Genomic DNA, 26088 nt, shown 5'->3' on the forward strand with positions numbered 1-26088 from the left:
ACGGAAACGGCCCCGGGGCTAAGCAGCAGTCAGATCCGGGGATGGAGGGAGCCGGAGAAGAAGAGTGAGGAGGCCGTGGAGGCAGGCTCTGCTGCCCTCCTGGAGGCCGGCAGCCTGCTGTGGCAGTGGAGGACCAGGCCACCCATAAAGGGAAGGGGTCAGGAGGTCGGGGCCCCGGCCTCAGAGGGCTCAGACCAGGCCCCAGCAGGAAGCAGCAGGCGTTCAGGGCCCAGGCCTGGCTCGGTTGTCCAAAGGGGGGCCTCAGGCAGGCCTCTCAGGCCTCTGGAGGGCAAACTGAGCCAGAGGCAGGCCTGAAAGCACGGCCCAGACGCGTGTGAGCCAAGTTAGACATAGGAGGCTCGGGCCCTAGGGGGTGTCAGAGACTGCTGTGGTAGGGGGCTTCCGAGTCTCCCAGTCCAAAGCCGGATTGGCCAGTTAGACGCTTGTAGATCCAAGGTTGGATTGGGGAGGGGTCTCTGGGAAGTTGGCTAGCAAAGCAAGGATTGGGGGGATTTAGTGCTTAGAGATCGAAGGCAGGCCCTGGGTAGGGGGAGTCAGACAATTGGAAAGCCGAGGTGTTATCTGGGGAGGGGTCTTTGCGCTTAGAGGAAGCACAGAGCAGCACCTGCTTGGCTGCAGGCCTGCGAAGGGGACCAGGCCAGACCAAGAGAAAGAAAGTGAATAAACCTGGATTCTTAAGTGGGCGGGGGGCCCCTGAGCTGGGGGTCACAAAGGGCGAGACATGGCCACGAGGCGTTTAACCGACGCTTTCTTGTTGTTGCGGAATAATTCCATCCAAAACCGGCAGCTGTTAGCCGAGCAAGTGAGTAGTCACACCACCTCCAGCCCTCTGCATTCACGTAGCATTGCTGCGGTGAGTCTCCAGGCGGCCTCTCCGACACACGCCCTGTGTGCACTGCGGCTCTGCCTGTCTGTGTGTCTGTGTCTGTCTCTCTGTTTAAAAAAGAAGATAAGACTAGCATGAAGTGCGGGGTCTGTTGGCAGGGGTCCGCGAGCTTCGATAACCCTGGCTGGGGAAGAAGCATCTAGATCCTGCTCCACCTCTGCCTTGCACTCTCTCACTTCCGCATCCCTCTCCGTCCTCCCCCTTCCACCCCCCTGGTTGTCCCCGCGCGACCGGCGCCTCCAATTTACATATGTTTTAGCACTGAGATTTGGAGGCTTTTTTTCCTGAAGCCTTTTTGTTCCGTTTTGTTTTAAGCGCCCCCCTCCTTCCCCCGTCCGCCCCCGCAGACAGCCTCACTTTGGTTCTGATGGTCGGTTTGCAGGCTGGCAGATCCAAATCCTTGGAAATGAACGATGCCCTCCTCCCTAGAGAGGAAGGAGGTGTTTTTTTGGGGGGGAGGTATTGTTCGTTTTTTTTAAATGGTCTCGCAGCCCTCTGTGTGCCCGTGTTCCCTGTGAATAATTGCTTTGCTGTTTTTCATGGGGGCTCTTGTTTGTGAGGCTGTAAGGTGCTTGCTTCTTCGTTTTCTATTTCCCAGACAGGAAATTAAGCTTTTTCTTCCATAGGAACTTTTTAAAACGAACGTGGTGTGTATATGAAAATTAACCCCCCAAATAGCCCACGGTTTTGATTTAATTAACCTGAACCTTTCTTTAGCCCAGCTGTAAAATCTCTTAGAGGGAGGGCCTGGAAAGATAACTGTTGTTTTCCTATTTGTTTATGATAAAGGACTACTTTCCCCGTCCAAACCTCAGTCTCCTGCTCTGTTGAACAAGGAAGTGGGTGCAGATGGTCTAAACACAAGGGTGATGATGAGCTCTGGGTAGCATAAATTGAAAAGTTATGAAACTAATTTGTAATGGGGGGCTCCTGATTGTAGACAGGTTGGGTTTGAATAGAAGCAGCATTGGGGGGAAGAGTAAAATCACCCCAAGACTGGATTCTTGGGGGTTATGCTTGACATAAGCAGTTTTGGGGCTCTCACACTTACTTCACCTGTTACGGACTATATTCCTTTTAAATCTTTTATGACTTGATCTAAATGCTTCACAAAAAAAAATTGGCCATCTGTCTTGATTATTGACGGAACACCTACAGTTTTTCCTTTTTGTTAATCACAAAAGGAAAATGTATTTGCCCATCTTGCTTATGTAGAAAAGCTATTGTAAACTGTGTGAACAGCTTTAGGAATAAAATCACTGTAAACTTAAAAAGCATAGAAAACAGGGACCAACTGTGTGTGTGTAGGTTTTCAGTTACTTGAGAATTTGAAGATTTTTTACATTTGTAAACTGAAAAAAAAAAATGGTGTTATACTGAAGTAAGTGCAAAATTGAAAACAGGCTAATTCCAGTGCTAATTTTGAAAAGAATATTCTAAAATAAACTAAGAAATAGAGAGTAGAAATTCAGTGGGGGAAAAAATCCTCAATGGAACCTTAGTTTTGCTAAGATGTAAAATTGCACGTTCCTCAGATGGCTTGATTTTATGCTACCTTGTAGAAAGGAAAAAAAAAACAGAACTAAAACTCATGTTAATATTTCTAAAATATTCGTTTTAAACTGATTTTACATGTTTGCTTTAAAATTTTTAATCATATAAGGTTCAGAATACACTAAACCATAGGATAACGTGAGGCTTTTTTGTTGCTGTTGTTAACAATTTGGTCAGACAGTTTAAAAACCTGTTGTCCAAGCCGGCAGCTTTTTTAAAGTGCATCTCTATGTAAGACCTATTTTTTAAATGGATTTCTTAGGCAATTGTAAATATATATATAAACTAAGTCATATAATTTAAAATATATGGCTCGTGTGTACAAGTTGGAAAAATAGATATGTCAGAAAATGTACAGGTATATTTAGCTAACTCAGACATTTTCTTGAAAATAGATTTCTAAGTCAAACTAAAAATACATACCTAATTCAGAACACTAAAAAATATTTTCTACATAATATACCATTGAAAATGTTATATATATTGGTTTGACTATTTAAAATCTTTCTCAGATCCTTATAAGAATCAGATCTTTTAAAATATCCTTATAAAAAAATCCTTGTAATCAATTCATATTATCTGAAAATAGATTTTGCAATTAAACAAACATGGTTTGCCTGACTTAGAATTAAATAAGTCACATGTTTATATATTTTTATTGTGTGCATTAAAAAACACGTAGCATGTCATGGATTTCTGAAGTGTTTAGGATTGAATTATTATATTTTCAGCTTGCTTGCAGTTGATTCTGTAGAAACCATTTCTACATTACACGCAGAAACAAATATGGCAAGACAGCATGACTACATCGAGGGTACAGTATTTTCAGCTTTTCTGCAAGTTGAAAAAAATGTTGTAAACATTTTGGGGAAAAAAGCCGTGTCTAACACAATTTTTAAAAACTTTATCAAGTAACTAATATTTTTAACTGCATATCTAGCTCATACAAATTTAAAAACCTCCTTTCTGAGTTGTAAATTTTCAAAATCTTGTAGCAAATCAAACAAAATTAATGCTGTCAAATTTTACTGGGTTTTAGGTGATATTAAGAAACTAGTTAAAATTTAATAAATTTCTTAGATTTATTAGTGAGATCTACTGAAATGTTTACTATTGAAATGTCCAAATATCACTTACTTTATATACTTAATCATAACCCACACACATACACAATAAAGGAAACAAATAAGTCAAAGTGTTAGTAATTGTTAAGTCTGAGGCTGTGCCATTTTACATACTTTTCTGAGTGTTTGAAAAAGCATAAATAAAAACTTAAAAAATAAATACCTGTCATGCTGAAAACACAAGACAATTAAAATACAATTAGTATATATTTACTAAAACTCAGGTAATTAAGAAGTAACAAAGCTCTAGTATGTAACTTAATTTAAAAAATCATAAACTGAGATTTCTACTTTCTAGTTAGAAGAAAAGGCTGTAGAAGTTGATATTGGGGTGGGCAAGTTATCTCACAATTAGAAATAAATCATATCTAATTTTTTTTTAATTTTAAGCCTGAATTTTCACCTCATTTTGGATGAAAGCTGTGGAAATTGTAAAGTGGTGTTTGTGTGTGAATGTGCGTATGACACATCTCAAAACAAAGCTCACATTAAAACTGTATTCTTCACAAAATTTAAATAGACTTTTTTTTTTTACATCCTTGTTGGAGGAAAACACTGGAAGCTGGTGGTTGAGAGTGGTGCGGTTCATTGTGTGCACCTATAAATGCACACTAAAACAGGTTTGTGCATCCTTCAGGCAAATATGTCTCAGCTAAGCAGGAATTGAAGGAGGATATGCAGTGACAAAACAGAGTCCCAAGGGCCAGGGGGGACCTAAAGGTCATTTGACCCAGCATCCCCATTGTGATAACCCCTCTGCCTGCTTGCCTTGACCGCATTCTGTGATGGGATAGGAAATTCCAGCAGGCGTCACCCCCACCTCTTTTACTACCAAAGAGCCCTTGCCTCCGTGAACCCCATCTGTCAGTGTCTTACATCCTGTGATCCCAGCCCTTTCCCTGGCCCCTAGGGTCTCTGACACAGGAAGCCCCTTCCTTCTCCTGCAGGACAGATAACCCTGCAGCTTGCTTGTGCCCAGGACCTTTCTCTAACTCAGCAGTCCTGGCTCAGGCAGGGAGGTTAAGTTTCTTGCCTATGCATGAAGTCTAGTTTTCTGTTTTTTTCCTGTGGGCATTTTAAAGTTCAGCGCCCAGAACTGAACAAAATTCTACTTGTGTTCTCCATTGTGTTGATATTAGTAAAAAAAATTGTGAAAGGCCAGGGGTTTGATTTTTTTTTTTTTTTTAGACTCTCAGCAAAATGCAGCTGTTGCCATTTCCCGTTCATTCTGCTTTGGCCTCAGTTTCAGATGCCCCATCACGGTTGTGCCTCAGGGCAGCATGAAATACAGGGAAGAGCACTGGACTCCAAACCTGGGAATTTAGGGCCAAGTCACACTCTGGCTGACTCAGAATGTAGGTCTCTGGGCAAGCTTTGAATCTCTTCTGACATCTTTTGCCTGATTTGTAAATTGAGGGTTTGAGTTAGGGGAGATTTCTAGTAAGTAGTCCTGTGGATTCAGCAGTGCTTTCTCAAATTCACTTTTAATGCATTGTTTCTCCTAACCAAGCCTTGCAGTCTTAGGTTTAATTTGAAAAGGAGGAAATCACAGTCAACAGCATTGCCCTGTCCACCAGCCAGATGTTACTGCAAAAATCCTCAAAAGTGGCTCCAGTACTGTGGAGAAGTAGCTTTGACATTCCATCTGCCAAGTGCAGGTTTTAAGGCAACACCTCATTCAAAAAGTTATAGGCAGCTTAGCTTTACGAAGCTAAGAATTTATAATGTTAAATAATCACTCAAAAAAAAGAAATGTGTAAAGTCTTAAACAAATAACAGGTAGATGCTGGGTTGCTGTTCTGATCTGATGAGGTGTTGTGTGACCTGTGTGATTCCCTTTCATCCTCTGAAACAGATCTTATGAGGGGACTTGAGCTACTTTGTCAGTGTTTACTGCCTAATCTATCCTCTGCTTTAAATTAATACACAATCTATAAATGGAAGCTGAAGTTAATTGGTCTTAGATTAGTTTGAAAGTAGCACATTATTTTTAATAAAACACATGGTGTGTTTTGTGGGGGAAGACTGAAGGTTAAATGTGTTTATAAGAAATCTGAAGTCCTTCTTCAGTCTTGACAGTGATACTAGCCCAACATTTATTGAGCGCTCACTATGTGCCTGGCTTGGGGCTTGTCCTTCTGCACGTGTAGCCTCACATAGTCCTCACAGAGCTCCATCACACAGGTGCTGCTGTTTTTTTCTCTTGATACAGATCCAGAAACTGAGGTTTCAAAGGAGTTAGGAAACTTGCACAGTGGTGCCCACCAGGCGAGCCAGGGAGCTGGGATAGGAACGCAGGCAGGCCTGGCCCCGAGCCCCTGCTACCCAGTGGGCCACAGAAGTGCTGGCAGCTTTTCCTGGACATGTGCTGCAGGTCCCGGAGAAAGGAGGAACCCATTTAAAAGAATGTATATATACACATATATATGCATATATATATATATATTTTTTTTTTTACTATAATATCTTTCTTTATCTCACTTTACAATCATGCCAGTCCATTTTAACTTGCACATTGAAGATTCTTAGTTTTAGCCCATGCCGAGTCTGTTGGAAAATTACTCCCTTGTCTTTAGAATCCAAGTATGAAATCATTGTATATTTCTCTTTAGATCTATTTGCTTTTCTGCTTCTAAAGATTCCATTTGAGCAGAGAGGCTTACTTGAGAATAAGGGTACTTTGTTGGATGAAAGTGAAGCAAACTTTTATTTTGGCAGTAACGGAAATAAAGTAAATATCACTATAGCATAGACCTGTATTTCCAACTCATTTTGCTCAACTTTTCCAGACTTCCTGAGTAAACACAGATGGGTTTCCACTTATTTTTCAGTTTTATGTAGAAAGTTCTTTAGACTATAAATTCCACATGCTACTTGGAGTTTTCAGTATTTGCTTGATTGCACGCCATTGGCAGGTCAGAAGCCTAGATTTAGACATTATAAAGATTTAGAAGGTGATGATGTGTAGTATCGTGTTTTCCTTTGGCTCTGTTTTGGTTTTTCCTGATGGTAATTTTAAATGTTTTAATTCAGGTCTTGACAAAGTTTCCTGGTGAATTGGTGGCAGGGGGAGTTTCGAAACCTGCTAATTTTAAGTAGCAAAGTCGAAGGGATTGATGCACTTCAAAAAGATGATCTCCTGAATCTAGTTCCTGATGTAGTAGTAGCTGCCTATTACTAGTAACTCCCTGAAGTGCTGGTAAAAGTAGAGAGACTGGAAGGTGGGATAGAAAGAGGCCTTGAACGTCTGGGTCTGTCTGAATCTCAGCCCTGTGACTTTGGGGAAATATATTCTAAAACTTGATTTTCTTATTTGTAAAAGAAAAAAAGAAAAATATAGCCAAGATTCTGATTTCACCTCTTGTCAACTAATAATTGCAGAGACTGAGAGATCAGGCTGTGTGCTTCATTAATAATCCAAGAGGCCAGGCTCCTGTGCAGCAGAGATCTTAACCAGGGTTTGCAGTAATACTTTATCCAAAGATTAAACGCCAAGGAAGCCCTGCCAAATGAGTAGATGTGCAGGTTGAGATACGGAATTAGGGGTTTTGCCCTGTGTCTTGTATTATTAATAAAAACACCTCAGTGCTTTCCTGCTGAAAATGTTAGCTTTAAAAGAAAATAGAGGTTTTTCTTTTATTAAAGTAAAAGGTAATTAATTCAGATTTCCATTTGACACTGTCTCCTCTATTAGCATCTTGTAGTCCTGCTTCATGGCAGGGTATACACAGAAATACAGTTCTTTTGCTCTCATAGCAAATTGTAGAAGGAATGAAGGGGCCTTTCAGCTTCCTATAATGTCAGCTAATTGAATTTCTACACGGAGGAATGTTGTATGGTTACACTGTTATTACTGTCACTGTTTAATAGTATTTTGGCCCTGATAGACCAGTTTCATTTGCACTATTAATTTTTAAATAAGGAAGTTATGTTTTTTTATTTTCTAAATTTATTGCTCAGGATTAAAAAAAAATCAACACAGTTGATTATTGAAATTCACTGCTAAGTATTTCAGTGATCAATACTGTTTAAAAAAAAAAAGAACCTATTTGTTCAGATTATCTATCATTAATAAAGATCTGTTCAGAAAATAGAGTTCCACGTTGATCGTAAAAAGATCCTTTCCTTTTAAATTGAAACTTAATCTTCTGCCTGCCGATGCTTCTTCCTTCCTGCTCCTCTTAAAAAAAAAAAAAAAACCTCTCTTTTTTCTTTTGTTTTACTTTTTTTAATAATAGCCTAATAATAACAGTGTGCCTCCTAGACTTATAATAATACATGCCAAGCAAATGGGGAGAGTTTTCCTTTTCTTGTACCACCTGTGTCTCTCTCTGGGGACAAGTGGTTTCTCGGCTTGCTTATTGCCACGGAGGAAGCCGTGTCTGCGGGATTTAATTTGCAGAGCCCTTACATATGTGGTCACTCAAATATCATCTGAATATGGCCATAGACAATTCTTGTGGGCTGTTCACGTTCTGATTTTGCTGCATTTGCAGCGCTGATTTACATGCTAAAATTTACTTTTATTTGACACAGTGAAATTATGTTTTAGCTTTGCTCTCTTATCTTCCTAAGGGAAATTTAGAATATTGTATATGCTATTTGACATTTGTGAAATAGAAATATCATTATATTTTATTGCATTTAAAACAAGTATGTTTTGTTTCTATTGTATTTTAATTTTTACAACTGTTTATTGTTTGATTCCTACCTCTTTTACCAAAACAAGCACAGTAAATAAAAGTAAAAAACACAGTAAATTAAACATTGATATAGCTTTTTTTTTAAGGAGGAATTAGAAGGGGGAGATTTTTTAAAAGCTTTGATTAGTAGATCTGTATTTTTAGTCAACTTTAGAGTTGCTTGAAATCTCAGTGTTTTCTCAACTGACCATCCCTTATCTGTCTGTCTGTCCCCATCCTTTGTTTGTTCGTTTCCCACCCCCCCCCCCCCGCCCCCGTGCTGCCCCTAACTGGATGGGCTGATGGCAACAACATATCTCTTCAGGAGCTGGATGAGGTATTGTGTTTTCAATATTTTTGAATGTCAGTGTATACAATTAATGCCTGTTTTTCTGAAATCTTTGGCCATATGTAAAAGGCTAACAGTTTACACATATTTTAGCATTTGTCATGATTACTTCTTCTTGTCATGTTTTACAATTTAATCATTAGGATTCATTTACTGTGTTTTTCACACCAGGTGAATTGACGATTTAGAGAAGGGCTTGGTAACAGTATCTGCTACTCTTGGGAAAGTGTCTCAACTCTGGAGGCAGTAAAGGTTGAATGCGTTCTCCCACTTAAAATCAGCCAGATTGTTTTCAGATGATGCATGAAGCTCCCTTGACTCCCCAGGCTGTGCAGGGGGGTCGTGGGGGCGGGGTGGTGGTGGTGCAGGAGGACGTGATGTCTGGCAGAAGCCCTCAGGAAGCCGGCCCCAGAGCCACCAGACCTGTTGAGCTGTCTGCTGAGGTGTCACTGGTACGGAGCGAGTGACCCTCGGGTCGTGCTGACTGACTCATGGTTACGTGGCCCCCTTCCTAGCAGCACGATTTTGGCCTTTTCATTACTTATTAGCAATTCTCCCGGAAGATGGAGAGGGTACGTGTTCACAGCACTTTATTCCAGTCATGCTAATAAAGCGTGGAGGAAAAAAGAGATTGAACTGTGATGGTTGTTTTTGTGTTTTCTATTATCTGTTTCAGCCAGGAAGGGGTTGGAAATACTTTTCCTCAGGATATACGTTCTTAAAAGGGCCCTTTTAAAATTGAGGGTGGGAGGGTGTCCCTGGTTTTTGTTTTAATTTGGAAGTATGAACTGTGAGGTGGGGTTAGGCCCACTGTCTTTGAAACCAGTGGGGTCCCTTGCTTGTTGATAATAACTGCAGATGGGAAACAGCCTGAAGATCCTTCTTGGGGAGCTGGTTACATGAAGTGTATAGCCTCGCTTGCTCCCTGTGCTATGCCTGTTAAAGGGTCCAGCCTGTCTCAGGCCTGCAGGGCAATGAGCTCCCAGATGCAGGGCCACGTGGGAAGAAGCCTGATGTATAATGATGGATACTGCAGTTCCCACTCTTTTTTAAAAAATTATTTATGTTGTGTTTATTTAAGAAAAATAACTCACATTCAGGCTTGTGAGTACTTAGGAGATTTTTGAAAAGAGATATAAGAAGCTGTTGACAATGGATAACTTCCAGGAAGTCTGGGGTGGAAGGGAAACTGCCGACCCTTTTCTTAGATGGGGCAGATAGTTTTAAACCATTCGCGTCTATCGCTTGAGTTGTTAAGAACCAATTAGTATTGAAAACCAAACCCATCCGTCTAGGAATTGGTGCTGCCCTTACTGAGTGGTTTGGAAATGTGGAACCTGTGGCCCCCAAAAAGAAGTGTGCCCTGGTTGGGGGGCGGCGGTGCTGAGAAGCAGCCACAGTGGCCTAAGTTTGAACACTTCTCCCACTTGGCTCACCAGGGTCATCTTTCCTGAGGGCTCTGCCATCTGAACCTATTTCCAGGCTCTCCTACTTCCTCTTCAGGCAGCAAGTTCCAGACACTGGCTCCCCCCGCCCCACCCCAAGTTCTCTCTGCCACATTCTGGAACAGAGACACAGAGTGGAGAGCCACCTTTCCGGCCACATGCCCCGAGGCCCAGCCTGTCCACTCTGGGGCCGCATGGCCCCTCAGCCCGCCACCCGCTCACTTCCCCTTCTTGTCCTTTGTCCAGAATCAGCATATCAGTCATGAAGTGAATTGTACACGACATGCCTTATATTTACTTCATTCATGCATTGCATTTGTTGACTCACGCACTAATTATGAGTGTGTGTTTGTTATGACTGTGTGCCCGGTGCCGAGCAAGAAGCGGGCCTGTGTTGGGAACAGCGTCCAGAGTCCCAACTTTGCCAGGGCGCAGTCGGGCTTCCAGTTGCCCCCAGCATGGGTCAGATGGAGGCCATCCCTGTGTCGGTGAGGTCCAAGCATGCTGTCCTGACTGTGTCATGGTGGCCACATGGGTTTGTCATTTCTCTTTCTCAAATCACCTTGAAAATCACCTGCACCCTGGGGATACCAGACTCTGCTCTTCTCCAGAAACAAATAAGGGTTGCCCCGGGAGAACACCCCCTGTCACTCTCCTGCCCAGTGTCTGGCTTTGCTGTCCTCTACTCCCCACCTATGACAGAGCCATCTCCCAGATTATTGGCTTTTTAAATTCATAGGAGGAATGATTTTAAAAATTACAAGATGTAAGCATCAGGTTCCCAAACCACATAGCCTGGGAGGAGCAGGGTGAAGTGTCTGGAGCGTGGGGCCAGCCAGCTTGGGCTGGCTCCCTGGTCCCCCTGCTGGGGGCAGCATTGAGAAGGAAAGTCTCAGCCCCTTGGTATCAGTGTTTGAGGAGCAGGAGCCATCTTCTCTGCAGGTCTGTCCTTGGGCTGAAAGTGGGGGTTCAGTCAGGGTCCATAATCTACGATGCGTGCAGTTGTTGCTTCCTACTTTTCTTTTTTTTAAGTTTGTATGTAAGAGTTGAGGGAGGAAAAGGAAGGTTAGTGAACCTAGCAACATTTTATCTCAGTGGTGTGGTTGTCAGAGTTTTTAATTCTGTATTTTTTGCACACATAAAGAAATGACTATATTGAACATTTATTGTTTCATAATCAGAAAAGGTAAACACTATTTTAAAACAATCATAGATCAGAAAGAAAAAACTGTGGTGCTGATAGCCCCCAACTCTTTTATATAACATGCTTCTTCACTCCCTCCAAGGAAGGAGGTTTCTTCAGCCTTAAATATCTGTTAGCCGTCTGAGCACAGTGAGTTGACTGCACCACATACATGCGCACCTTGTCTCCAGTGAAAACAGAGCTGCCAGGTGGTGTTTGTCAACGTCCCTTTTGGACTTTTCAAATTTGTGTTGCCGCAAACGATCCAGAATTGTCAGTATTGGTTCTTATTACCGGTGCATTATGACTGAACTTAGTTTATTATTTTTTTTTTAGATGCGTGTGTGTGTGGATATGTTTGACTTTTCTGATCTCTCCAGAGGCTTTGCATATCCTTAATCTTATGGAACACTAAATCAGCCTTCTCATAAAGGTCGAGTTTTATAAGAGGAGGAAGGCTGTATAGTTGGGACAGCAAGATTTATAGGACTGTGTTCGTGTGTGTGTGTGTGTGTGTGTGTTTTCTGTCCGTAGATCAAGCACTTGTCCATGCTGTCTGGTGTTCTTTAAAGGGACAGTTGTCAATGTCTGAAGTGGACCAAGGCAGAGATAACTTTGATGAACTGAACAAGAAGCCTGTGGGTGTGCCATTGTGAGCAACCGTTGAAATCTTCCTGCACTGATGCAGTTGAGCTGGGTAACTCTGGGGTCCCACACCCTTTAGTTCTTAGAGGACACAAGTTACAAATCAAAGAGATAAGAATTCTTAAATTCTTAATTCTCATGAGTACAATTTTATTTGTATATTTTTTTCTTATTTAAAAAACATGGAAAGTTTTTTGGTTTTTTTTTTTACTTCAGAAGCATAAGGTTGTTAAGAAAAGCTTTAGTGACCATCATCGTCTCTTCATTGGGGGGACATGGAATGAAACAGCAGGAAGTAAAGTGAGTGAAAAACCTGATAGCTTCTTAAGGCCTGAGTTGACTTGGATGGCAGCATGGAAACTGATATATTTTGGATCTTAAAAATGAGAAAACTTTGAAATGGGAAATGAGGTTTCTGAAGTTGAAAGGGTGATTGTTTTGCATTTAAAATGTATTTTTTTAATATTCATATTTGTTCCCAGTTTTAATTGACAGTTACCTTTCATTAGATTTTCTCTTCCTAAAACAGTCTTTATTTTTCTGATCAAATAAATGACATGTTTCTTGTAAGGCTGCCTTTCTTTATCATGATAAACTCTTGCTATAGATGATATCATAAAGGGGACAGATTATTCCCTGTTTAAAGTTTTTAGTCTCAGAAAAAAAGCTATTCTTTCTCATTGGCAAAATCCTGATACAGCCTGTGGGAAAGCTAGGGCTGGCTAGCTGGGGAGTTATCTCTCCCCTTGGTCCCCAGCAAGCTTCCTTGGGACGCCTGAAGAGAGTGTGTGTGCGCACTCTTTTACGTGCATTTTTTGGGGGGCACACGTCTATTACGTAAAACCAAGTACTGCTTAAAAAAGAGTTGACTCCACTTCAACTGACTTCATATGTGATTTATAAAAATTTCTCACTTTTTTTTTAGAGAAATTGATACTAGTTACTACTGTGCAGATAAACATAGGTAAACACTACCTCTGTATCTTTTTTGGTTTAGTGTATTTTGGTTAACAGTCACAACAGTACAAAATTGTGAGTTTAGAATCTCTTAATAAAACAAATTACTACTATTATTTTATTGAGATATGGTTTAATAGTAACATGCAGTGTATTAGATGATAATCTGGCACAGTGGAAATTCTGTGACTCACAGGTGTCGCTTTGTGTGAACAGCTGGAGGTTTAAGTTCTGCTCCAGTTAGGCAGCAGCTCTGTGTCCAGTGCCTCTGTCCAGCCAGCAGGTCCTGGGTGCTGGTCTATGGTTGGTCCCTTCTGGTTTGGTCATTGTGCCCACTACAAGGTTGCATGGCTCTTGGTGGCTTTGCGGGGAGTTTTGAGGAATACACAGCTGTGTATGGGGTGAGGGGCTGTGTCTGCAGACCTCGAGAGAGGCCAGTTTGTCCATGCCTCTGTGCTCAGCCAAGCCTGTCCTTGGTCCCTGGTGTCGCTGGTGGGAAATGGATCGAGGACTGTGTCTTGTGTTGTTGTTTGATGGTGAGGGCTTGTTATCCTGATAACATTTTCTTAGCAAATTGCAGTTGTATTTCATGGGCCTGCCAGAGTGATTGGCAGCTGGTGGGGTGATTGGGGCTTCCGGAGTCAGCCAACCCAGGTTTTAATCTGTCACATAATAGCTTTGTGACCTTGGGCAAGCTAGTTAACTTTTCTGGGTTTCAATTTCCTCATTTATAGATTGGAATAATAGCCCCTAGCTCACCTAGCTTGTGTGAGGGTTAAAATAATAAAAGGAAGGTAAAATTCCTATTAGTGAACTCTTAAAAACAAACAAGGTGGCTGTGGTTGAGAATTACACAGCACAGACGCAGAGCCCCGATAGCGCAGGTTGGGTGACGCACCATTTGTTCAGGACCTGAAATGACACTGGCCCTGCAGGGTCCACGCCACTGCGGAAGGCGCTGGGCCTGATCACGATTCAGATGCCCAGGGAGCACTGCTGGGGCGGCTGGTCCCTTCAGCATGGTCATTGCGTCAGACGCTCCCCCTGAGCCAGTGGGGGCAGCGCCTCCCCCACTGTGACAGAGCCGGACGTGAGACTCCAGTGTGCTTTTAGGAATTTTGCTGTAATCTTCCTGTTCTGGGTTTAGGGCTTGTTGCTTGAAGAATTCTTTTAATTGAGGCTTCTCCTTATGTGATTTTTTTTTTTTTTTACCCCCTTCATATGAGGATGTTAAAAATTTTGCCTTGTTCCTTTATTGTTAGAAAATAAAAACAACAGTATTTGCTGAATGAGTGAAAAAATAAATTTAGATAAATGCAGGGAGGTGTGAAAAAAAGCAGTATACATTGTATACCCATTTCTGCAGTGCAATTTAGAAAATGTACAAAGTCCTACCTGTAGCAGACTTTTATATGCTGTTTTCCATTATTTTCTGATCATCATTTGCATCTTTTGAAACTGGCATTTATAAATTCTGAACTCTGGAGGGGTACCTCAAGATCCTTTCAGCTGTTCACTGCCTCCAGGCAAGAGAACAGTTTAACCACACCAAACCTGTGATTTCCCTCCCATTCTTAAAAGCTTTCCAAGGCAGTGTATTACATAGGTAAAATAAACAAGTACTATGGAGATGATTTGAAAATAAGGGAAAATGCTGCCTGTGGACATTTAACCAAAGAAAGGGAATGACAGTGTAAGATTGCCTTGAGATTTTAAGGATTGCTTTTGCCAAATGGTAGATAATTTGCTGGCTGTTTTAGGCAGTTCTTTCACATATTTTAACACCTGGTTAATGATCTTGTGACTAAGATAACTGGATCAGCCCTATTTACGAAATAAGCTACGTGTCTGTAAGTAAACCTTGAAATGTTTGTGTTCGTTCCATTTACAGCCTAGAATATTTTATTTTTTAACACGTCTGATCAAATGAATTGCTGAGTTTCATGCCATCCCATCATAGTACAATACTAAGGTTTTTCTTTTAAGGATCTCTTGTTGACTTTTTCATTACATTTTCATAGCCAGATCAAGTCAAATTCATTTTCACAAGTATGTCCAAGGAAATTAAGAAGTGGTACGTGGAAAGATAGGAAAACAGTTCCATATCCTAGCAGTATCCAAAGCAAGTTTGTAATCCAGGCAAGTGCATTTGCTCCTCTATTTCTGTGTCTTAGTGAGCAACGTTTAAAAGGTAGTAAGAGTGTGCTTGTCTGGACTGAATTTGAATAATTGTTTAATGTCCCTTTATTTCTTTGTAGCTCGCTGATGATCGCATGGCTCTGGTGTCAGGCATTAGCTTGGACCCAGAAGCCGCAATTGGTGTGACAAAGCGGTCCCCTCCTAAATGGGTGGATGGAGTGGATGAAGTAAGTGGAATGTTCATTTCACACTCTCTTAATTATTGAGGTAATTATCACATTAACATGCATTAAGATATCTGCCATAAAGATTGATTTGGCCACACTTGAATGCATGTCCTTGTAAATGTGTTAGCTTTAGAATTTTTCAGGTCACACACCACAAGAAAGGTGTGTATGTCTGTGGGCATGCTTGTGATTTTGGTTTTAGTAGTAACTGGTGGCTCAGTGGTAAAGAATCTGCCTGCCAATTGCAGGAGACTCGGGTTTGATCCCTGGGTCGGGAAGATCCCCTGGAGAAGGAAATGAATACCCACTCCAGTGTTCTTTCCTGGGAGATCGCATGGACAGTGGAGCCTGGCACGCTACAGTCCATGGGGTCGCAAAAGAGTCGGACATGTCTCAGTGACTAAACAACACCTGAATTACAGAAAGATACTGAAGAACTGTGTAACCATGAAGAGTGGTGCTTGAATGTCTGGTGGTTTGAATTAAAGGTTGCTTAGTCAACTATGAGTTGGCTGAAGACTGAGCTCCATACTCTTTCATGTAGCTGGTTGTCTCAAAGGCAGATAGACACCTGGAGGGAGAGAGTAGAGCTCTGGGATTTCATTTGTTTAGATACAGTATGACGTTGGGCGGATTAAACAGAAGATGAAGGAGTTAGCCAGCCTTCATGACCAGCACTTAAACCGACCTACCCTGGATGACAGCAGTGAGCAGGAGCATGCCATTGAGATAACCACACAGGAGATCACGCAGGTGAGAGGGGAAGGGGTCCTCAGGTGGGAACTTGGTCTCCCAGCCTCCTCACCCTCTCAAAAGCTGGCCCATGGTACAGTGCTAAATGAGTCCTAGAGTTTCGCTTCCCAGCTTGAAGTTCACAGAGGGATCCAGGAGGCCCTGAGCTCCTCCAGGTTTCAGCATCTGCACTCCTTGTCCTGCAGGAGTGGGGACTGTTTTTTGATTGTTCTTAAGTACTACTGTGGATTGATCTGAAAATTAAATTCAGAGCATTATTGAGTTCAATCATTTGATTTTAAGATGTGTAACTTCTATTGTATACTAGTGTGCAAATTATTTTCTTGTTAAAAAAAAAGGGTAGTTGTAATTTAATAGATGGGGAGCCGTTGCCCAGACTGAATCTCTTAATATCCCAGAGAAACTCAGCCTCCTGGAAGTGTCTCTTGTAAAATGTTAAACTTGAGTAATTTTAAAATAATGTGACTCAGAACTTCCCTGATGGTCCAGTGGTTAAAAATCTGCCTTGCAATGCAGGGGATGCAGGTTCCATCCCTGGTTGGGGAGCTAAGATCCCACATGCCCCCTTGCCAAAAAAAAACAAAACTGTAAAGCAGGAACAGTATTGTAACAAATTCAATAAAGATTTTTTTTAAAAAGATACTTTAAAAATCTTAAAAAACAGTGTGACTAGTGTGTAAACAATCAGTTACATTTTTCATTTGTTTACACCTCCTGGGTTGCTGATGCACAGAGATGGGGCATGGTGGGTGGGGAAGCCCTAGGGCGTTAAGAGCATTTGGGTCCTGGCTTTTAGCAATTAACAGTAGTATGATTCTCATTCAACTCCTCAGACCCCAGTGTTCTTGTCTGTAAAATGGAAATGATAGCAGTGATACCTGCCTCTTAGTTAGGGTGTCTGTCAGGATTAAACGAGAAGGCCATGAGGAGCAATGCACATGGCATGTGCACACACAGCATCTGTTCAGGTCTGACTCAGCTCCGATTTCCTGGCCATCCTCAGCGTCAACCCGTGTGGCCAGAGCCACTGTGTGTCTCACTCCAGCGTGCAGGCACCTCGGGGCCCCTGGCCCACTGTGAGCGCCCCCTGTCCTCCCAGCTCTTCCATAGGTGTCAGCGTGCGGTGCAGGCGCTGCCCAGCCGGGCCCGCCGGGCCTGCTCAGAGCAGGAGGAGCGGCTCCTCCGAAACGTGGTGGCCTCGCTGGCCCAGGCCCTGCAGGAGCTGTCCACCAGCTTCCGGCACGCACAGTCCGGCTACCTCCGACGTGAGTGTCCACTCTCGAGTGACGAGAGTCCCAGCGCTCAGGCCATGGGGCAGCTCTGTGTTTCTGTCCTCCTCTTCTGCTAGTTCTCCGTTTTGTCCTTTGCTTTTCATGGTTAGCCTTTGCATATCATACTTCACGGCGTAGAAAGTAGCTCCTTCTGCCCCCAGTGGGAGCCACATTCACGTTGAGGCCACCCCATGGGGCATGGACAGTTCTCCTCTTAAAAGAGAGAAACTTACTCTTTTGTCAAGTTTAAAGTATTCGAAAATCGATCTAGCATATTTTAAAAGCAGATCGTTTTCTAGGTGTTAGGCTTGTGGGAGCTGCTGACAAATGGGTAAAAATAGTTGTAATCATGTTGAAGCTTCATATTTGCCTATCTGTCTAAACACCTTACCTGGGAATAGTTGCAGTCTCCCTTCCTTCCCAAATAGTACGAAGTCAGGTTTCAGCTACATCCTCATTCAGAGCACCCATAAACTGGCTTTTTCTCTATTGCCATTGTAATCAATGATATTCCCATAGGCTCCCCCCAAAGCTAGTTCTCCCTGCTGACAACTGGCATGTTTGTGTTTGTGCTTTCATTTTACTACTTCTAAAATTTGATTAGGGCCACTTGGAATTCTTACCAGAGATACTCTTAGAGAGAAATACTTAATTTTTTAAATGCTTTTTAATAGCAGTTAAATGTTTCTGCTTCACTTAGAGAGTCTCAGATGATTGTGTTGCATTGTCATTTACCTGGGATCCAGTGAATTGCTCACATTTGCAGTATGATTTCTGTCCTAAGTAACCCTGAATGCTTGCCTGCTGTTGCATGGTTGCAGTCCTTTACTGTCCCCCATCTCTGCTGGAGGTGAGCATGGCTTCTTCTAAAGTGGCTAAGAATGTCTCCATTTTGACTGTTGAGTTTTACTCTAGATGCCGCCTTTTAATGGTGGAACAGTAACCAGGATGGTTTACGTATTCAAGTAAAGTGAATTCCTGTCCACGATAGGCATGAAGAATCGAGAGGAAAGATCCCAGCATTTTTTTGCTACATCAGTACCGCTGATGGACGATGGCGAGGATAATACTCTGTATGACCGGGTACGTGTCGGGGCCCCAGACCCGCCCTCTGCACATGTGCGCTCTGCTCTTTCCTTCTCTTTGCAGACCTTTAACTTCCCTGAGATGCAGATGAATCAGCACTGCGTGGCGTGCACATCCATCAAGTGCTTTGCAGCTGGCGGGAGAACAGTCATGGGGGCCATACTGTTTCTTCCTTTCCAAAGACTGCACGGAGACCTTGTCACCTGCCTTCCAGAACCTTCTGGAAAGCAGTCTGCACACCCCACTCCCAGGAAGAACCCTGAGATGCGCAGGCTTCTCCCTGGTGCTTTTGCCACTTGGCCCTGGGGCAGCTGCCGACAAGGGGTTCTCTGTATCCCCCGCTTTGGCCGGTGATGCTTTAGAGCCCGCTGATTCAGGGAGAGCAGCCCTTTCTTGTTAGGGAAAAGTAAGTGCTTGTGTGTTGCGTGCTCTATAGAAATAGCTTCAGATTTTATTTTCTTTACGTTATATCTAAAGTGGTACACCGTCACTTTCTTGGGAAGAAATCTAATGTGCACATTTCGTCCTCTTTGTTTGGCTAGGGTTTTACAGATGAGCAGCTAGTGCAGGTGGAGCAGAACACGCTGCTGGTGGAGGAGCGGGAGCGGGAGATTCGCCAGATTGTGCAGTCCATCTCCGACCTGAACGAGATATTTAGGGACCTGGGAGCCATGATCGTAGAACAGGTGTGTGCGTTTACCTGCCTCATCAGTGGGTTCTCCTGCCCTGATACCTCATTCTTCTCCAGGCTTTTCAATTCTGCACTTTTGTCAGGAAAGCAGTTGGAACCCATTCCTTCTGTGTATATACAGTGTGTGTGCTCAGTCGTGTCCGACTCTTTGTAACCCCGTGGACTGTAGCCTCCCAGGCTCCTTTGTCCATGGGATTCTCCCAGGCAAGAATACTGGAGCGGGTTGCCGTTTCCTACTCTAGGGAATTTTCCTGACTCACTGTGTATGTGTGTATGTATATATGTGTACAAATTATACACAGACTACTGTCATGCCCCATAAAAATACTAATAAACAATTTTTTAGATAAGAAACAGGTGTCAGTGACAATGCTCACGTTCTCTGCCTCCATCCCAGGGCTGCTTCCAGGAGCACCCCATGCCGGGGGCCTGGCTGGCTCTGCCCACGCTCAGCAGTGATTCTGACGATGGATAAGTTTTCCCATCTAATTTTGGCAGGTTATTGTGTAACAGCAACTGGAACCACTAGTCCTCAAGTAGAATTAGATTGTTTGTTCACTGTTACAATCTGATTAGGATGTTTTATTATCTTGCCAGTGGGGATTTGGGTCCTGATCCCCCGAAACCAGCTGCAGACTGGAGCAGATGAGGCTGTAGAAGATCTAGTTAGGTTAATTACTCCCATGGCTCTCATGGAACTGTTCGTGCTGTCATCTCTCCTGACACAGCACACTTCTGTTCAGAGCCCCATCCTCCCATGGAGCCCAGTGTTCCCTTCTTCCTGTTTGAACCCAGCAATTAAGAAATTACGGGCAAAGCTCTCCTGGAGGCGAATGTGTGATTTTACATGGTGCGTTGGAGCTAGCCATATTTGCTCTGACCCATGGAGGTGCATGGAGACGTTCAGGCATGATAGTTTCCAGAACTCGTTCTAATCAGGCCCGGCTTAACTGGCCTTCTCTGCTTCCTTTAACCTGCGAGTTTAAGCCACAGATGGGCACAGAAGCAAGCCCTTCACCACTCAGAGCCTGTTTCCACTGAACCATATACTTCTTAAAGCCCCAGTAAGCCTGAATGTAGAGTATCCTGTAGTGGCTAAATCCAAAAACAAAACCTCAATTTGTCAGTATTTTCTTCTCATGAGCTGGGCTTTCCTGCAGCTAACGGTGGCACTCTGCCACTGAACACCTCACTCTGCTTGGTGATGGACTCCAGAGCTGACAGGGTGTCCCTTTACCCCACAGTCAAGTAGAACAGATAATCCCATGGATGACGATGCCTGCAATCTGCATCTCTCATTTCTGAAGCTCCATTTTCCCAGTTGCGCTTGTTGATTGTCTGTGACTGTCATTTATCATCCAGGGTACCGTCCTTGATAGAATCGACTATAATGTTGAGCAGTCCTGTATCAAAACTGAAGACGGCTTGAAACAGCTCCACAAGGTAATGGCATATCTTTCAGTGGCGGAGAATTTGAAGCATTGTTTTCCCATATCAAGAATTCATACGAGGCTTGTCTTCTGTCTTAACTGTCCCCGGCACTTTCGTCTGTCATCAGCTGGAGATGGGGCTGTGAAAATGCAGCTTGTCGTATTATTCAGAGCCCACCATGTGGGCTGTGGCTGTTTCCCTGCAGTTAGTGAATCCCAGTGCACCCCACATGCAGAATTGAGGTTGCTGAGAACCCCTTCTGTGACAGCAAACTGAAAGAGTCGGGGTTTTCTTCCTTTTAGAAAATATTTTATTCCTTGGCTAGGCCCTCTTGTTTTAGGGAATTGATTGAGTGGGTATTTGTTAAAATCCGTGTTGCGCATTCTGTCTGCTGGTAGCTGCTGACTCAGGCCTCCCTTGTTGTGATACTTTTCTGATGAATTGCTGGTGGGGATTCGTTTTGGAGAAGACAAAAATCTAATTTTCTCTTCTAATTACCACACTGTATCTGTGTGCCACCTTGAGGAGAGGGTAGTCTGTGGAAGTGAGAGCATTAGCTTTCTCATTTTTGCTAATAATCCGATGGCTGTCTCCGGAATGTTTCTCATATTTGTTGAAAATAAATGGAAAACATCTTTAAAAATCTTGTAATCAACCACGAGAAACACATATGTACACTGCTGAGTGACTCTCATATATAATTCGGTGCAAGTTTTCTTTAGAAGGAAAGAAATACTTCACAGATGAAATAAATTCTGTCCGTCTCCTCACAGACATCGGTACTCCTAGCCATGTGTAATGGTCATTTTCTCGATTCACTAGTGTACCTCTCTGTCATCTCTCTGAGACCAGTCACTTCCTGTGGTAGAGGTGACCGTGCCTGACTGTGGTGTCAGGTTTACAGAAGGTGAGGCCTCTCACAGGTCTGACCGGAAACCCTCACCTTCCTCTTCTATATGCTTCTTACCGTGTGCAGGTGGGAGTGGGTGGGACGCCAGCAGACACTGAGAAAGAGGTCTGCCTTGTGGACACAGGAGACTTTTTAATTTTTTAAGCATTCAGTTCATTTGGTTGCCACAGTTGATGTATTAAAAACATGAAAGCTAACTTTAGTTTCTCACTCTGTAATATCTGGGCCTTCATATGCTGTTGAATTATGCATCAGTTTTGAAGTTTCTTAAATAAAAACTAGCAAAACATGTTTTGTAATACAACAGAGATAAAGGGGAAAAGCTTTCTCCGCGGGGGTGTACATATCTAGTGGGAACTAAAAAACTTGTTTAAGGTTCGACTTTATAAATCATTTTGAGAGGTTTTAAAGTATATCACCTGGTGTCAGCTTCAGTGGTGGTTACTGACTACAAGAGTGAGCATGTACTGTCCTCTCTCGGGCTTGGCTGGCCGTTGCCATGGCGGTCAGCTCATCTGAGACTGGCAGGGCCTTGGAGTCACTTCTTCCGGGCCAGGCTCTCCAGACAGGTGAACGTGTCCTGAGGTTTCCTCCTGTGGATGAGTGGCTCCTGGTGGGCGGGCGGGCTCACCTAGGACACAAAACTGCTGGTCAGAAGGTTGGTGGGGATGGGGAAGTGGGCATGGCAGGCTGGACCTTCTGAGCAGGCGCTGCCCTCAAGCTGTCTCCTCCTCGCTTTCACTTTCACCTTTGCCCTCACCTTTGCCATGAGGCAGTGCTGTCCACAGAAGTGTGGGGAGTGTGCTCTCCCCATGTGGTCAGGGGGAGAAGGCAATGGCAACCCACTCCAGTACTCTTGCCTGGAAAATCCCATGGACAGGGGAGCCTGGTCGGCTGCAGTCATGGGGTCACTAAGAGTCGGACACGACTGAGCGACTTCACTTTCACTTTTCCCTTTCATGCATTGGAGAAGGAAATGGCAACCCACTCCAGTGTTCTTGCCCAGAGAATCCCAGGGACGGGGCAGCCTGGTGGGCTGCTGTCTGTGGGGTCGCACAGAGTTGGACACGACTGAAGCTAGTCAGCAGCAGCAGCAGCATGTGGTCAGGGATACCTTCACTACTCTCTCCTCCCCTTTCCTTTCTCTGGGTCACATTCCTGCACGATAGGTGTGTGTCACTAGCCACACAGGATGATTCAACTCAGGTGGGTTCTTTCTGCACCTGACCCCATGGGGCAACTTTCCTGTTTCTGTTGGGTTGGTGAAAAAGTCTGTTTGGGTTTTCCTGTAGCATCTTATGGAAAAACCTGAATGAACTTTTTTGGCCAACTCACTACTTCCATGGATGAATTTCTTGTTGTTTGTAGACTTAGAGGAGGTAGAAGAGCTTTTCTGGGGCCCTCACTTCTCTCCCTTCTTGCTGGGGTCACTGGAACCAGAAGTTTGACTTCTCATTGAAGGAGCTGTGCGTTCCTGCAGAGAACCGTGTCTGGAAGTGAGAGGCTTCTGTAGGAAGAGTGGGGCCTCGCGGTCAGTGGAGGGTGATGTAAGGAGAGGTAGGCTGTGTGGAGCTGAAGGCAGAGCCTCGGACTTGTCCCACGGCCCTCAGGTGATGGTGAATCCTCAGTAGGTGCTTCGTGAAACCTGTTGGCAAGGAACTCGGGGGTCATGGGAGTCTTCTGAACTCTAGGAGTTAATGGCAGCGATTGGGATGATGGAGCCAGTGGCAGCGGTGTCAGATGTGTGGGTACAGCCAGAAACTAGGACTAGAAACGAGTCAGACTGGATTTTGGAGAAAATGACGACCTTTTCTCCCTCTTTCTGTAGGCAGAGCAGTATCAAAAGAAGAACCGGAAGATGCTTGTGATTTTAATCTTGCTTGTCATCATCATTGTCCTCATTGTTGTCCTCGTCGGCGTGAAGTCTCGCTGAACAGCGTCGGGGCAGTGTGTGCGGCGCGCGGACCCGGTCATGAGGCCCGGCGCCCATGGGCTCTGGCAGAGGTGTGGCCCTGGCCTGGTCGGGGTGGCAGCGGTCCCATGGACTCCTCGGCCCGGTCATGCTCCCACGAGGGGAAGGGGCATCTGTTTTCCTTCATTGTCAAGATGTGAAGGACCTTGGATACTACTGCGGAATAGAGATGAGTTCTCGCTTTGGTGATTTTTTTTTTTTAGAAAGAAAATACCAGTTGAATGTTTACAGGCCTCGTCATTCTGTTTGATGTATCATTCCTGTATATGCTTTTTTTTTTTTTTTTAAGCAATCATGTTTGAGCAGCATGTTAAAAGAATTTTTGGAAAAATATTTTTTAAACCATCTGGTTTTTAAGAAATTTGGTACCAGAAATTTATGAGTAGAGGCAAAAATGCTTTTTCATCTTTGTCTATATATTTTCCAGTTGAAAACAAACTGAGAAGTCCTTTAAGAATTTATAATCTGTTCCCCATTAACTTAATTTAACTTTTCCATCACTGTTAATGATCAGAGTAACAAAGTGTGAAAAATAAGAAACCATCATTGATGTTAATTAACACATTTAGATGGGCCAGTTAAAACAGCTTCATAAGTTTAAATTAATTGTAAATGGAGTATTCCTCATCTCAAATTTGTGCACTGCATTTTCTCCTGTAAACTGAAAGGGGTTACTAAGCAGAACCACCCAAATGCAAAAGTTGATGATTTGAAAGAACCTCACATTAAAAGGGCACTCGGCAGTGTCGGAAAAGTCACCAGAGCTGGCCGGTGTGTCCCCATGCTCGTCCCCAACCATCCTTGCTCAATCCACTTATATAATAACTACATAAAGACCTGTTCAAGCCAGACACCATTTAATGGACTGTGAATTTACACGAAGGCCATTCTAAATGGGTCACCCCATTTAGGATTAGTGGGTCTCAAATTATTAACCAAACATGACTCCATTTCAAAATAAAATATTCCCCCAGTGGTTTGATTTATTGGCCCTTCCATTGCCATTGAACATGCCCAGAAGGTAGGCATATTCCTGCCGTTTGTGACAATCTTGGCTCAGAAAACCCCTCATTTGTGTGAGTGTGAATCCGGTCTCCAAAGCAGGACTTTGTTGTTCATTTACCTGTTATCAATATGGTGCTCAAACATATTCCTGGACCTGTGGAGTAATGTGGAAAGTGATGATAACTTTGAAACCTGAAGTTGTTCATGTTTTGATGGGTCTTGAGACACCAGTATAGTTTTAATGGTCTTTGTGTCATTTTTTATGGCTTTCCATTGTTTTTATCTCTTGTAAAATGTTGTAAAAGAGCATGACCTCATTAAGTGTGCTACGTTTTATTTGGACCAGTCACATAACCTGCCTCTCTAGAATTGACTTTGAAGTAATTTCCAGAAATTTAAACTCAAACCCCGAGATTCAAGTCGTCCAAACAGGTCATGTGCTTAAAACCAGACCACTGCCCAGCCTTCCTGTCCCAAGTGGTTCATGAAGCCGGGCAGTCCCTGGTTCCCTGTTCCTGACGTGGCCGTGGGGTGATCTAAAGGCATCCCTGGCATATTGGGAAGTAGCGTGGCGTTCCCTTACAGCTACTTACTAGGGAGGAAGGCCGGGAATGAGGTCCAGCCCCTCCTCAATTGCCCCTGAAATGGGGGGCTTCCTTGGTCCTTGAGAGCAGCTATAGGCTCTTTAGCCTCAGTGGTTTTGAGCTCAGGGAGTCAAGCTGCTCCCAGGATGGGGGCTGTCCAGGGGCTTACCTCCTAGACATCCTGGGATGGTGTTAAGGGTTATTGTGGGAGCTTTTCCAGTGCTCAGGCTCACTGACCCTTGAAGGAATGTAATCCTTTAAGAAACGATCACTATTTATTTGTATTTATTTTTAGTGAATAGGGTGATTAGTTGGATTTTTTACCCAATTCTTTTGGGTAAAATAATGAATCTGACTAGGGATGGCTTGAAGGATCCTGTGTGGGATCTGGACAGCTTCCCCCTCTGACTGGATCCCCGGCAGCACCAGCTGAAGCCCAGCTGCCATCACCGTGTCCCCAGGCCAGCAGCAGCTGGAGCACGTGCTCCAACTTGCCAGGCTCCACCAAACACTGTCTTGTTCTGTTGAGTCTCCTCTTGGGGACAGGTCGGCAGCACTGCAGGCTGGAAGGGGAAGTTAGTGGTTAGTGTCCTGGCACCCAAGGGTCCTCCTCTCTCTCCTTGTCTCGCCTATGGCTCTGGGGGCAAAGGTGGCTCCTCCTGGCTCTGCCTGGACTGCTGCCCACTGTGACGTGGCCTGCGCGGCTCTGTTGACTGGGGCTGGAGGGGGGACACGTAGACATTGCCTGTCAGGTCCCTGGAGCGCCTGATCTTTCCCGATATGGGAACTGAGCACTACTGTCTCTTGTTTTATTAATTTGGGGTGGGGGGAGGTGCTGACTTGCCGGCCCTGGGCGTGAAGCCGCGTTCATCTCTAACGAATTTACTGCAGTCTCTGCTAATTGAGAGAGCATTATTTATTTGTTTTCACACAAGTGCTTTCAGTGTTTCATCCTAGCTAATGGCTTCTTAAAGGTAATAAAAACCTTCCAACCTAATTGGTCAGATAAGACTTGTGTGTGTGTGTGCTAAAGTAAAACAATTAGTGAAGCGCTTCTATCCCAAACGACTTTTTTTTTGTCCTTTTTAGAAAACTAATTTACTGTTACTGGAAACTTTTTGTACAATAAAGCAATCATGGAGATTCAAGAAAACTCTGTTATCCTAGTAGTAA

At 43.7% G+C, this 26088-nt stretch overlaps 1 protein-coding gene across 5 annotated transcripts; it reads left to right on the forward strand.

Moving 5' to 3' along the window:
- STX16 (syntaxin 16) lies at positions 1-26088 on the forward strand. Of its 5 annotated transcripts, none has more exons than XM_088843903.1 (9): positions 1-889; positions 12106-12189; positions 15105-15212; positions 15825-15965; positions 17065-17230; positions 18228-18319; positions 18865-19008; positions 20376-20456; positions 23183-26088. In XM_088843903.1, exons 1-9 carry the CDS (start codon positions 743-745, stop codon positions 23285-23287), a joined length of 1068 nt encoding a protein of 355 aa, XP_088700029.1. In that variant the 5' UTR covers positions 1-742; the 3' UTR covers positions 23288-26088. The 5 variants fall into 5 exon arrangements, with proteins under 5 accessions (XP_088700029.1, XP_088700027.1, XP_055290225.2 ...); XM_088843901.1 differs by lacking the exon at positions 12106-12189 and adding an exon at positions 14868-14985 and having other exon boundaries at positions 1-823; XM_055434250.2 differs by lacking the exon at positions 12106-12189 and having other exon boundaries at positions 1-874.

Source organism: Moschus berezovskii, chromosome 15 (genome assembly GCF_049115385.1).
Source record: "Moschus berezovskii isolate FMDL1 chromosome 15, NW_MosBer_1.0, whole genome shotgun sequence".
Classification (NCBI taxonomy): Eukaryota; Metazoa; Chordata; class Mammalia; order Artiodactyla; family Moschidae; genus Moschus; species Moschus berezovskii.

Bases quoted from the DNA above. Each gene is read 5' to 3' on its own strand.
- STX16 (XM_088843903.1), top strand. From the start codon at position 743: ATGGCCACGAGGCGTTTAACCGACGCTTTCTTGTTGTTGCGGAATAAT. The intron at 15,966-17,064 runs GTGAGAGGGGAA...CTGTCCTCCCAG, and splicing joins CCACACAGGAGATCACGCAG to CTCTTCCATAGGTGTCAGCG. The intron at 20,457-23,182 runs GTAATGGCATAT...CTCTTTCTGTAG, and splicing joins GCTTGAAACAGCTCCACAAG to GCAGAGCAGTATCAAAAGAA.